This window comes from Mercenaria mercenaria, chromosome 14 (assembly GCF_021730395.1).
Source record: "Mercenaria mercenaria strain notata chromosome 14, MADL_Memer_1, whole genome shotgun sequence".
NCBI lineage: Eukaryota > Metazoa > Mollusca > Bivalvia > Venerida > Veneridae > Mercenaria > Mercenaria mercenaria.
The window spans coordinates 58,060,203-58,075,488 of NC_069374.1; the positions used below are offsets into that span (position 1 = coordinate 58,060,203).

Consider the following 15,286-nt stretch of genomic DNA (forward strand, 5'->3'; position numbering starts at 1 on the left):
AAAATATATTAATTTCATTCGTGTCAGCTTCCAACTAAAACACGGATATGCTGAAAGCCTTGATGAAACAATGAAAATGACGCCAAGAAATGGCCCAACAAAATTGCCGTTAGTGGCCAAGTTTGACAGCGTACCGGGCAAATGTGGCTTAAATAAGAGCATAATAAGGCGTTTGTTTGACCTGTTAGTCATGTAGATACAGTTGTCTAGTATAATCGCGTTTGCTTTTCTAACAGAATTTGAATCCCTGTCCCTGTACAACTTTCCAGGAATGGATCTGCCTGGTAATTAGGTGTTTGGAATTAAAGACATTTCTAAACAAATCACGTTTGCAAATTTGAGTTCTTTTTGCGATAATATGTTGTTCACGTCCAGTCATAAGCCACTGTTTGTTGCTTATACGCCTTTGTGACTCAAAGATAATATGCTAATGCCTCATCCCATCTTAGAATGTACATAAAACATCCTTCCATCTGCATTTAATTGCACAATTTCGAAATTTGGGCTGCTTGCTCTTAGTCAGAAGATGGAGTACCGACACTGTACACGCCTCCTATAATTTCAAGTGTTGTATGAGAATTCCGTGAACGCTTCAAGATGAATTACGCAATAATGCTTCTGTTTTGGAAACTGCATATCTCGAGATTTCTGCTACAATGGCTGTTTCAGCAGCAATGTTATGACAAGATGTTGAAATTTTAAGACGCCCTACACGAGGTAGATTGTAGATCTTGGATTCTCCCTTCTGAGATAAACTTACCCGCTTTGGATCGGGAAAACTCACTTTAAACAATTTTATATTATTGCAGGATATGCGAGTCCTGCCTGGCTGGTATATTTGAAGAATAATGCATATTTGTAGAATCTAATTTCCTTCCAACCTAAAGCCACCAGGCTAATTGTACAGTTATATCATTGTTACGACTGATATGTGTTATAAGGCTTATAACTCAGCTATAACATAAGAAGTTGTTCGAAATGAACATGGCAACTAAAACCCTCTAGAAATCCATAAAAAAAGTGTGCTTGTACCTGTAAAAGTAAAGTATCAATGGAAGCGCTTTAGTCACAAAATTTTCTGAATTTCCCCTGTAACAAAAGCTCATCAAAATTAAAGCATAAATATGGAAGACCAATTTGTATTTGTTATTCATATGCATGTATTTTATCATATCAAGTGATTCCTATATCATAGCGTCTGTTTTTTTTTTTTATTTTATTGCTGAAGGTTTATTATACTGTGTGTACTTGTTATTATATTTTCCGAAAGTTATTTAGTATACATTATGTACATTTATAACTACATTGTATTTGAATGTTTCCCTTATCATATTGCGTACACTTTTGGCATATTATGAAGAAAGCATATTATGTATATATGATGTACATCCTTGTTAAATTTGAATTAAATATTGTGCCGATTCCTTTTTTCGTAACAAAGAAAGATAATTATGATTTATGTCATCTGTGTTACGTTATATTAACAGTTCGTTATAATATTAACGAGATTTTAGTGGGAAACTTTTTATTATTATCATACTGTTTAATGAAAGCTTGGAATTATTCAAACATGTGTCACGGTATGGACTTGGTCGCAGAAGGGGAGTATGTGTCAGGCAGCCGGTAAGCTCAGTCGGTAGAGCACTCGCCCTGTAAGCGAAGGGCCCCGGGTTCGAGACCCGGACTGACTGCACATTTTTCTCACCCTATGACATATGACGTCCAACGTGGGGCCGTGGCATGTTTGCTTGGTCAGTCTTTCGACGCTTGCAATATTATATACCTCCGGAATTCGAGGACGAATTTCCAATTTGTGGGGGTGTATGTCACGGTACGGACTTGGTCACGTCAGGGGAGAAGATGTGTCAGGCAGCGGGTTAGCTCAGTCTGTAGAGCACTCGCCCTGTAAGCGAGGGGTCCCGGGTTCGAGCCCCGGACTGACTGCACATTTTTTCTCACCCTGTGACACATGTATCATATAAATCTGATTTCTGTACCTCCACAAAGGAAGTATATAGGAGTGAGATTGTCGGTCGGTTCGCTGGTGTACATGCTTTTCAGACAATAACTCATGAAAGGCCTTACATCTTTAAATATTTTTGGTACACGGTTGAAACATCATAAAACACAGGTCAAGTTATACTTCGGCAGCTAACGACAATGTTTAACGTAGTTGTGGCCCCTTCCCCTGCTTAGAATTTGGCAAACACATGGCGTCTGAACAATAACTCATAAAAGGCTTGACAGATATAAATAAATTTTGGTATACAGGTGCAACATAATTAAATACAGTTCAGGTTCGACTTTGTTACAAACCACCATTTTTGACGTAGTTATGGCCCCTTTTAAACTTAAAATTGGTCAAACTCATGGTTTCCGATTTCTTTTTTATTTTTGCCATACTTTCGAGACAAGGCAATATTTTGGGGGTATTATTCGTCACTCCTCTGACAGTTATAGTTAATTAAGGCCTTTAATTTCATCTTATGTGTAATTTCAGTATTTAAATAAGTATATGCTACACATTCTAATATTCTGTGCCAGTGCCGTGCGTCTAACTGTGAAAAGGTTGAGCTGTTACCACATCATGTAGAGATGGTACATAAAAAATCAAATTCAACTTTATAGATTTTTTTCAGAGTGAAATGATAGCCATGTACACCAATTTACTAAATGTATTTATGGTTTTACTCTTTCTATGTAAAAATAGAAATATTAGAAAATTTTAAAAATGATTTTTTCAAAATATCTGAAGAGAAATGGACATCTCTTGTATTTTTGTTTTTCAATCATTTTAGGATTTTCCCAGTTGTAGTCTATATTAAATGTCTGCACAGGTAAAACAATTCAATAGAATATAGTGTGAGTTAAGTGTACTTTCAACCCTTTGAAATTGCCTATACGGCCCTTCCTTTTGGCTTTAAATCCAATACTATCGAAGAGTCTAAAACTCATGAAAAAAAATCTGAGTGACAGAGAATGACATGCTCTTGATCATAAGCTTACCAAAACCATACCATAAAACTACATTAAAGATTTTATGATGGAAACAAAATACCTACACCATCAAATAAAGTAACCTCCACACGCTTTTTCAGCATTTATTCGTTTTTCATGGAAAGCAATGATCATGATTGCTTAAAATATATTTCAGAGAGCCATTACCTATCTGTCAGCTACCTTCAAATGATGTAATTACAACCACTTCCGGAAAATGTTGTAATTTCATTTGATGACAATTACTTTTTGTGTTACATTATTTACAGGAAAGTACTCTTGAATAGTAAAAGTAATAGAAAGAGCATTGAAATTCAAGGGTAAACGTTTTGTTCGAGGGGGCATAGACCCCGAGTATAAATCGCTTACCCGAGAGTTTTTATGTTCTTTCTGTTTTGTATCATAGCCATCCATATACATATATGGTAGTTTAGTAGGCGTTCCACATTGCCACATACAGCAGTTCAGTGAGTATTTGAAATCCTTGCATTACAAATGTGTAAAGCACAGGTAAAATAATAAAATAAACCAATGCTAGAGCAGAATAACAATAAAATACACTTCGCTGTCTGCTGTTCCAGACACGCTGGCATACTTTCCTATCCAACAGTGCGGTAACTAGCGTGCGGGTACTTAATACCTGCATACTTGTAGTTACCGCACCCTACACTCAGTGTATACGATTTACCTGCACCAATGTTTTTTAAAAAAAACACCGAGTTATGATACAAGAAGGCTTTAGAATGTCTTAAGCATAAGAAACACGTTCAAAATGATTCATAGAAATTATGAATATAACCAGTCTAGCTACGTAGTTACACAGACGTAATACCAATTGAACTTTTATCTGATTTCTCAATGATGGATATATACATTTCACATTTAAATATATAGATTTTGTGTTAACAAATGAATCATTATTGAGAAAAATAAATAACTATGGTTAAAAAGATCGAAACTGTATAATGTTTCTTAATGTCCTAAAAAAATTAATGGAATGCATTATTTTACTTTATTTCATGCACTACTGACGTATATCATGGCCCTACTACAACTTATAAAATAACTGTCAGACGAGTGTAAGTCATGAGAATAGTGTTCATGATGTATATTGAATACAAAGAGATTTAAACAAATGTAGGTCATATTTTTCCTACCTGATCAGTTGTTGGTAAGAGGACCTAATAGATTTTTTTTTTTAATTTTTGACCAATGTTTTATAATGCTTAAGTTTATTGGTCAATTCAGAGTTGTTCCTCTTAGATCTTCTTGGGTAGATATTATCTTTCCATAATCAATCCGCGCAGGTAATGATTATATATAATTATATATAAGTCTCAGGGTCTGATGACATATGCACGGATATCGGAAGCTGAGAATTTATAAATAAATTATTATTGATGCAAACTGGTTGTGGAGATTAATGATCTCTTATCGAAAATAAGAAGGAAAAGCACCAGTTAACACTAAAATGTACACATGACCCAAATCTCATAATCGAAACTATGAACATTTACTGTATATGGAATATGTTAATGAAAATACCAAGTGTGTTGAAGTAACAGTAATACGCATATATACTCAGTACATGCATAGCTAACATATTATAAATGTGTATTACTGCTACAGTTGTATTTTGAACGATTGATTTGCATTACATTACATTAAGCGTAACATATGAGCAAATGTATGAAATGTAATTCATGCTATTATATAATAGCATATTTTATCAGCGGAAATGTTGTTTGTCAGTAGTTAATCTAAAATATGTTTTCTTCAGTCCGATGATATATGTTTACAGCAGACTGCTTGCCCGATTCATCTTCGGAAACCGTTTTTCATAATCTATGCATTAAGAAATAATTGGACTAAATATAATATAATTGATATGTCTGAAGTGAATTGCAAATATAGAGTAGCTAAAGGATTTAAAACTTATCCGTGTTTATTTAACCAATAATATTCCAGGTGGAAATTGGTTACTTCCGACAAAGAGTAGGATTTCTTGTTTACAAAGAAGACACTACTACTCAATCAATGAAAACAGATGCAGAGATTACAACAGTTGTTTTCACTACATCAGATGATCCAAATAACATGATAACTGCAGTCATTGTACTTACGGTTCTTGTCGTAGCTGCTGTAATAGCAATAGGTTTGTAGATTTTATTTAATTTCCAATCATAGAGAGAGAGAGAGAGACCGTCCAGTGACCAAAATTGCAGTACATACAAAGGTCGTGTTTTCTGACTAACCATTTTTTGTTTTCGACCTAAGATATGAAGGGTAGCGGCCTTCGTTATATGCTTATGACAAATTTTACCTTAAAGTATTAGTATATTATGTAGAGACTTACCCTAAGCCTTCTTTACACAAGGGAAACAATCCGTTTATATAGTGAAATTGATGAGTGAACACCGTTTCTTAATCCTAATCCTGCCCATGTTTTATCAGTGCAAAGGAAAAGTAACCTATCTATAATAATTGCCATGTATCATTGCACAGTTATGCATCTAACAGTCTCGTAATTTATTTCTTTGATTTTCTCGTATTTCTAGATATTTTTTCCATATTTTGACACATATGTATGGGTAGTTGAGATTGTTCTTTTTCCAGCAGTAGCCTTTTCAATATATTTCACCTTGTGCAATTCTGTGGGTTTTGACTTTTTTCAAAAATCGTCTGTTTGTTGACAAATTTCATCATAAAAATTGCCCTACTTTCCCCAGGGCAATCTATTATTTGATCTTTACATAGTTTTGTATTCAGGTTGCTAATCAATGTGGCAAGTATGCATGTTTTTTTTCATGATTAGAGGTAAACAGTGGATAGTTTGCATGAGGCTCTATGTCAATAGTCACCTAAGCCTATCATAAAGTCTTTGCGGAGTTGTCGCCATTTTTTTTTAAATATTTCATCTGGGATCATTTTGTTCAGCTCAAATAACTCTTTTTCGGGAAATGATATTTTAATTTTTTTTTCAGTCCTTGTATTTTGATGCAGTAAACTTCACATACATGTAATATAGATAGCTCCTACTTGAAGTTTGTATTTTGAGTTACAATGCCTATTATGTATGTTTGATATATATTTTAACTGGAAGTCATATTCATCCATCCGGATAATGAAGAAAATGTGAGTATATAGAGTAAACAAAACCTTACCTTATTTACTTGATCAATTATCTACGTTTTCAAATTTTATTGTCCAATCCGTAAATCTTAAAGAATATAATATTAGATATATATTTTTTAAGTTTTATATAAACTAAGAGGACATGATGGGAAGTGTAATATGCAAGAAATATCAGAACTCTTGTTTTTGCTTACATTTTTTATTATCTCCCTGTTTAAAATTTATTTTACTTTGTCTAAAAATTAAATCTAAAGCTGAAAAATGTAATGTGTTGAACCATATCCCATATCTCTATTACGCGCTTATTATTATTATCTCCCTTTATTAGAAGATAAGGTTATCCGCGCCGTTACTTTTGAAGTACTTTAAGTAGTGACAAAAGAATATATAAAGAACGTTTAGATAAAGTACAGTATGAAAGGACTCAAATTTCACCTTACTCAAATAATTTCATTTGTCTCTTAACTCGCATCCCTTTTGTCCGAAGAAGTATTCCAAGCTATTCATGGGAAGTTAAGGTATTCCTTGTAGCCTCAGGTGACGCACTGAGCGAAAGTGCAGTGTACCCGATTTATAAATCATCCATGTTTACTCTTTGCGTTATCATCCTTCATCTAATTTTGTTACCAAGGTCAAAACACTAAATATTGAAGTCGTTAAGGAAAAACATGTCAGTATATACAAGGGGCATAACTATGTTGCTTAGTGTTTTAATCATTTCCCTTGATTCATTATCTAAATTTAATAATACTTTTTGTCGGCAGAATTATTCCAAAGTTATGTCTAGAGATGTCTGAAACAAAAATGTGCAAGGAAATAAAACGATATTTCACACAATTATGCAAATCCCAGTTTTGTTTATTTTTGTGTGTGTCATTAAACCAATCGTTTCCATTTAAAGGGTACATGGCTAATCTAAAAATAATTTTGATTTACTCCATTTGAGCCGTCCAAACTTGAAATACCATACAGGTCATGGTTGATGGTTTAGTTTAAGGGTTGCAGCAACACAACATATATCAATATGGAAACCTTGAAATGTCAGTTTTGTCGTTAGATATCAATACCTTTATACCAATGTTATTTCTTTTAGGATATCAATATGGAAACCTTGAAATGTCAGTTTATCGTTAGATATTTATACTTTTATATCACTGTTCTTTCTTTTAGGAATAATTAGTCTAATTTCTTATCGGAAGAACAGAAATAGGCGTGGTGGCGAACTTAACACACCTGTGGTGTATAGAAGAAATGAAACCGCAGAATCAAACGTTAACAGGTAAGTTGATATATGTTTAATTATTTACATTTATTTATATTAGTTAACGTTTTATCGTTTTTGCAGTTCGTCAAAATGTAACTTTACACGAAAAACAGAACTGACATGTAAACTGCATGGTGGGGAAAATCGGCTTACAAATAACTTTTGTACTTCTTTTACCTAGTTAAGTATAAGACACTGAATTATCTTTTGTTTATTTCGTTCATTATTTAATGTGTGTAACAATTTTCGTTATAAAACACTGGAGCGATTTTCATAAAAATAAAAATAAACAAAAAAAAAAAAAAAAAAAAGAAAACAAAAAAAAAACGATATAATGTTTTCTTTCGCACGATATATGGGGCCGTCCCATTGATGTTTACACTACAGTAAGATAATACAACATATAACGGCGGTCAGTGAAACTTACCAGTATTTCGTTTATACATTATAGTATAGGGATTCATTTTCGTTCGAAGACGTCTTTCTCAAAACATACATTTTTAGCTCACCTGTCACAAAGTGACAAAATGAGCTTTTGTGATCACGCAGCGTCCGTCGTCCGTCGTCCGTGCGTGCGTGCGTTCGTCCGTCCGTCCGTCCGTCCGTAAACTTTTGCTTGTGACCACACTAGAGGGTCATGTGCCGTCAAAAACTAGGTCAGTAGGTCTAAAAATAGAAAAACCTTGTGACCTCTCTAGAGGCCACATATTTCACAAGATCTTCATAAAAATTGGTCAGAACGTTTATCTTGATGATATCTAGGTCAAGTTGGAAACTGGGTCACGTGCCATCAAAAGCTAGGTCAGTAGGTCAAATAATAGAAAAACCTTGTGACCTCTCTAAAGGCCATATTTTTCATGGGATCTGTATGAAAATTGGTCAGAATGTTCATCTTGATGATATCTAGTAAAGTTCGAAAGTGGGTCACGTGCGGTCCAAAACTAGGTCAGTAGGTCTAAAAATACAAAAACATTGTGACTTCTATAGAGGCCATATATTTCATGAGATCTTCATCAAAATTGGTCAGAAGGTTCACCTTGATGATATCTAGGTGAAGTTTGAAAGTGGGTCACGTTCCGTCAAAAACTAGGTCAGTAGGTCAAATAATAGAAAAACCTTGTGACCTCTCTAGAGGCCATATTTTTCATGGGATCTGTATGAAAGTTGGTCTGAATGTTCATCTTGATGATATCTAGATGAAGTTCGAAAGTGGGTCACGTGCCCTCAAAAAACTAGGTCAGTAGGTCAAATAATAGAAAAACCTCGTGACCTCTCTAAAGGCCATATTTTTCACGGGATCTGTATGAAAGTTGGTCTGAATGTTCATCATGTTCATCTAGGTAAAGTTCGAAACAGGGTCATGTGCGGTCAAAAACTAGGTCAGTAGGTTTAAAAATAGAAAAACCTTGTGACCTCTCTAGAGGCCATACCTGTGAATGGATCTCAATAAAAATTGATCAGAATGTTCATCTTGATGATATCTAGGTCATCTTTGAAAGTATGTCACGTACCATCAAAAAGTAGTCAATATGTCAAATAATGTAAAAACGTTGTGACCTCTCTAGAGGCCATATTTTTCATGAGATCTGTATGAAAGTTGGTTTGAATGTTTATCTTGATGACATATAGGTCAAGTTTGAAACTGGATCAATTGCGATCAAAAACTAGGTCAGTAGGTCTTGAAATAGAAAAACCTTGTGACCCCTCTAGAGGCCATACCCTTGAATGGATCTTCATGAAAATTGGTCAGACTGTTTATCTTAATAATATCTAGGTCAAGTTAGAAACTGGGTCACGTGCCTTAAAAAACTAGGTCAGAAGGTCAAATAATAAAAAAACCTTGTGACCTCTCTAGAGGCCATATTTTTCATGAGATCTTCATGAATTTTAGTGAGAATGTTCATCTTGATGATATCTAGTTAAAGTTCAAAACAGGGTTACGTACCTTCGAAAACTAGGTCAATAGGTCAAATAATAGAAAAACCTTGTGACCTCTCTAGAGACCATATTTTTCAATGGATCTTCATGAAAATTGGTCAGAATTTTTATCTTGATAATATCTAGTTCAAGTTCAAAACTGGGTCATATGAGCTCAAAAACTAGGTCACTATGTCAAATAATAGAAAAACGACGTCATACTCAAAACTGGGTCATGTGGGAAGAGGTGAGCGATTCAGGACCATCATGGTCCTCTTGTTTCCACTTCGAACACATTCCTCAAAAATGTACAATAAATCATCATTTGTTTTTTTGTCCGTGCAAAATTACTTTTCAAATCAGATTGCTTCTGAAATGCAATAAATACATCTGCACGGTCATTTCATAATCATATCACACATACACTCATCTCTTTAGTATCATTAATACGTAGCAAGTACGTTTTCTAAATTTCAAGCCTGGCCTTTGGCATGTCTGTGACGTTAAAATGATCTTGAAACGACCCTTAGATACAACAGTACCAAAAGCATTTTTGCACTTGACACATATACAAATATTATGATGACAAGCATAAACACACTTTGCTGTCGGAGGTCACTCTTTCCAGATATATAGACAGACTATAATAAATATGTAAAAAGCATAGAAGTGACTGTTTCTTTACACTTTCATCAATTTTATAAATAAAGTACATGCGTTGAGACACAATATTTAAACCAGTTTTAAGAGGTTGAATGAACATAACACGAGTGCACAGAGACATAGTTTATTTCATTTTGAAAACACTCATTTGAACTTTTACCTCAATATAATGTAATGAAAATTCCAAGAAGGCGACTGCCCCTTTCAAATGTCATGTTTGGTCCTAAGAACAACTTTTATATTAATATTTGAGCATTAACAAAGAATGCCACCAGAAAACTCTTATTTCTGAGATATTGGCATGTATGAATATTCATTGTTATTACTTGGCTAGAAAAGATAAGCGTTTCTTAAATATTTCCATCTTTTTCTTGATATTAGTATGTGATATGGTAAAGTCGTTAAAACTTCTTTTTATTCTTTTTTTTTGGTTCTTTTTAATAAATTGACGTTTCCCAATAGTAACAGCTTAAGGAATATATTTCAAATACGCAAAGAGATACATGTCAATTTCTTCATATTCTCTGTGCAAATAACGTTAAACGTAGCAAATATTATGTATATGTATTTACTGTACATTTTTTCATGATTAAACAGTACTCATTTAACAGACTGTAATGGTATAGCTAAACACGGTATAAATGTGTCCTACCACTAAAAATGGAAGTGTTACTGAATTACATTTAATTGTGAAGGTAGTTTAATATAAGCATTCAGTAAATTTTATATGTTGTAAAGTTGAATGCATTTTATTTGGATTTTCTACATTTTATGTTATTATGTAAGTACAAAATATTTTAAACTAAGGTATATGGCCCTTAACAGTAATGTTTAAAATGTGGCATTTGCTTGGTATATTCTTACAGTTGACCGTGCATCTCACTTTATTGTTTTTTAAAAAAATTTACCGTGCCGTTATTTATTAATTTTGTGTAATTTATGGTATTTCCTCAAGCTCAAGTAGAGACAAATTTCAAAGTGGCGGCCTTTATCTGTCACATTAAATCCGTTTACTTGAGGTACCCTAGAAAAAATGATACTGACAGTTTTATTTTAAATTTAATAATTGTTTACCAATAGTTTGATATTTCTTTCATAAAAATAAGGAAAATAATTTTGGTCCCAGTTGGGCTTGAACCTACGCCCCACCGAAAATTGCAGCCAAAGTAGGTTTATGGTAGGAATTGAATACTCTTCAAAAAAGAAGGTAATCTATTATGGGCCTAATACCTTAAGATTAGCATTTGATACCTTTAAAGTTGTTTAACTATACTAAGTTGCCGTTGTTATTAACTATAAAAGACGAGATAAAGGTCATATTGTTCTGCAGATATATACTATCAAACATGTCGTTTAAAACACCCGTTATATTTCTATGAAATGGTATAAAGAAATACGTCTGCAGTGTTACACATTTCAAGAAGAGCAACTACTGTAATATACGATGATATTGCTGACGGCGATATTGTGAATGAATATCTTGAGCTATCAGGAGAAGATCCAACATACACGGAGGCGGATGTGTATATAGATCCATATCATAAAACTGACTTTACAATAGATCAGGCGGCAATAATAAACGACACACCTTTGAGTGACGACCCAGAAAATATGCATTTGCAACCATTAGAGAAAAGCAGCAGATCAGGTGTCCCTGGAATCCAAGAGAATGTCGACGAGCTTCAGAACGACACTAACGATGGAAAGGTAAACCCGGCAGAGAGTCAAGAGGGTTTCAAAGACGCGACTGAAGAATCTAAATCTACTGAAAAGGGTAAGAGTTTTCATATTTGTATAGCGGAGCAGTGAGTTTGGAGTAATAATATAGTAAGATACTATATAGTTTTATACATTATGCAACTGTGTTGCCTCGAAATAATTGATATTCAAAAGGAATATGTCAGTCAAACACCACGATCAATGCATTCGAGCGAAAGTTAGATCATAATTTATTGTATTTTGGCTGATTTCTCTTCCATTAACCTCTCCATAACATGAAAACACGTGAGTGAGTGACAGTTGAATGACAGTCAATATGACTTACTAGATTATTAGCTCGACTGTTCGAATAATAAGGAAATCTGTCCTACCACGGCGTCGGTATCGGCGTCAGTGTTTTCATCGGCTTCACACCTAATTTAACTTTTTCGTATGAGTTAACATTTAGTCAAAGCCTTTTGTCATGTAGCTTTGAAACTTTCTTCACATGTCTACCGTAACCATGTCCGTTTTAGGAAGGAGTACCTGATCCAATCAAGGACTTTTATCTAAATTATGCCCCCCTATAAATTACAAATCTTTGTTAAGTTGTTTCAAACCAGTCCATATTTTGTGTAAACTGTTTTTCTCACTTGTTTATTTGAACAGTCTATATATCGTCACCTTAGTGCTAAAAATCCTTCTTTAAGTAAATGGAGTTATCCACAATTTGCACCGTGGTGACGATATGTAGACAAGAGCATATAACTCTTTTAAGTAATTTGGCTGAACTATAGGTCTTTTTGGACTTTACAATTGGTTCAGCTTTAGTAGAGGTTCACATTTTGTCAAAACTATTTTACATGTGGTTTTGAAACTTTGAACACATCGTCATGAACTCCATCGGTAGTCAAGGATATTTAGATATGTCAAAGATATTTGGCCGAATTGTGGCTTTTCTCTGGACTTGGAATTCTGTTAAGTTTATCGTTCCAGTCTATATTTAGTCTAAACTGTTTGAGATAAGTCTTTCAAACTTTGATTACTTGTTTACCATCATAGTCCCAGTATGTAGGCAATATGGATACATAACTAGGACAATGCTTTCGGCCTTTCAGAGATTTTCGACATTTCTCAAGAGCACTTATTCTGTGTTGATATATTTATATGTTAAATAATTTTAATGTGAAGGCAATAGAATCAGAATGAAATGTTAAGTAAATACATGTAGCTGTTTGCACTTTATCATAACATGTATGTATTGGTTTTACAAACAAAAGTACCAGTACTGCAGCTCCTAATAAACTTTGATTATTGTTAAAAAATACACCTATTGATTTTCTTTTTTATCTTAACTTGTGTACATCAATCTATTAATAGGCAAAATGATAGAAAAATCTGTCCGCTAGAAATATATGTGAAGAACATCTTTAATTTGAAGCACCGAACTTCACATAATGACTGATTAGAACATGAATTTTACTCACATGTAAAATTATTCTCCTTGGCCAAGCAGAGATTTTACCATTGATTTGTTAAAAGATGGATTTTTATTTTTCTAAGTAACCTTTTGCTGGATCTTTCTGAAACTTTACACAAATGTAGATAACTATAAGGTGGTGTTACAAGTGCAATTTCATCAGGATCACTTCATTAACCAGATGTATCGCCATTTTATTATTTAAAAATCATAAATTCTCACTTTACAAAGTAATCCATTGCTGGATAGCCATGCCATTAAAACAAATAAAGGTCACTATTGGGCTTTGACGCATGCGTTTATTTCATTAGGATTTCTTCAGTAACTGCGGTTTTTGTCCTTTAACTTTTTTGAAATTCGTAAAAAAACAACAAAGTAACCCTTTTATTGGATTTTCATTAGAGTTAATACAATTATTGATCACTTCAGGGCTAAGCTTTCCCTATTGATTTTGTAAAACGTAGAAACCAACAAACCATTGCAGGGTCCTTTTTATACATAACTTGTGTTTATCTGGAAATTATATAATTTTCCAAATATAATCCCTTCACTCATGTAACAACTTACCAGGCAGGGATATAAATTCACTGAATTTTCTTGTTTATTTTAAAACAGATGATATATAACATAAAATGTATGATAAATAGCCTTTTCATAATGCTACAGCTCTAAACTGTTCAGATAGATTTTGCTAGTAAGTAAATTTGAAGAACTATGTTATAACAGTTATTTCTGGACAGATTTATTCTTTTCCTGATACCTTTAAAACATATATCGGATTCTATGTTAATTTGTTTCTGCTGGCACATGTTGCAATTCAAAAGTTTAGTAGTTTAATGATTAAGAAGGTGTACTTTGCGTTCATCTTTAAGTTATCTTAAAAAAATGGCGGATCCTTTTGTTTTTACCTACAACGTTTACCAAAGTTTTCCTGATTTTTTTTAAAGCCGTGTTTATATATAGACTGTAATTAAACCTGTGCAGAGTAATCGCGTTTTTCTGTAAAACATATTGTGAAACCTCAACTATGTTTCGCTACTTAACTAACGTACTATGATCTATTACTCATGTATTTGAATGAAGTGTTTTTACCTACAACGTTTACAAATGTTTTCCTGATTTTTTCTTTAATATGCCGTGTTTATATACTTTCCTGCTTGTAAAGACTGTAATGGAGAAAACTTGTTTTTCTGTAAAACATTGTAAAACATCCACTATATTTCGTTACTAAACTAATGGACTATGATCTATTGTATGAATGTATTTGAATGAAGGGGGAATTGTATTAAATTAACGGAAATTAATCTACTTCCTGCAGAATTCACTATACTATAACTGACCTAAATGTAAAACAAAACTTTGTAAGATGATTTTAAAGCCTTTATAAGCCTGCGAGATGAAAATCGAAATGGCTATCACCATTTTGCTATTAACTGGGAGGTCACTGGAACTCATGTATGGAAGGAGTAATAGAAATAGACACCGTTGGCTAGCGATATCGATTATATCATTTGACAAAAAAAAGCGTTTACTTTAACTTAAGGTTTTTTTTTTTAGTTTTATTGGAAAACCATATTTAATATAGTTACACAGATTTTTGTATTCGTCAATTATGTTTTTCAAATGCTTTCTAGTACCTAATTAAAGGCCAATTAAAGGCAGAATTTTCAACTGCGGTCTGCGCGTTGCTAAGGCTTTTATTGTTTTGTATTGTATCTGCTGTGATAATTAAACGAACTATAATTAACGTTTGCTATCAATTTCAGGATCAAATGAGATAACGAACATTGAGTAACATAATGACCATTTCATTTTATATATATAAAAACATATAGCACACACTGATACAGATACATGTGTAGCTATGAAATAGCGTGTACCTCGCATTTGGGATAACAACCAAACAATTTATATTTCAAGACCATGTTTGTGTCCCCAAATATATATTTTCGTATTACATCTGCATAACTACGCACTAGATTAATTAATTCTAGTATGTAAATATCTGTAGTACTGTGATGAGGATACTCAATATAACGATAGTTATGTTTTACACCGAGGTTAGCACCTGTTGCATAACGTTTTAAACAGAATAAGATTTGCAATAGTTTGCATATGTTGAGATAACAATC

The 15,286-nt window shown here is 33.3% G+C and overlaps 1 protein-coding gene across 2 annotated transcripts in view; it reads left to right on the forward strand.

Annotated features, from left to right (window-relative positions):
- The window catches only part of LOC123527872 (uncharacterized), a 123,282-nt gene that overhangs the window by 85,803 nt on the left and 22,193 nt on the right, over positions 1-15,286 (forward strand). For both annotated transcript variants that reach the window (XM_053523595.1, XM_053523596.1), the window contains exons 12-14: positions 4,966-5,152; positions 7,303-7,411; positions 11,368-11,750. In XM_053523595.1, the coding sequence (XP_053379570.1) occupies positions 4,966-5,152; positions 7,303-7,411; positions 11,368-11,750 (679 nt within the window). The remainder of the gene's footprint in view (positions 1-4,965; positions 5,153-7,302; positions 7,412-11,367; positions 11,751-15,286) is intronic.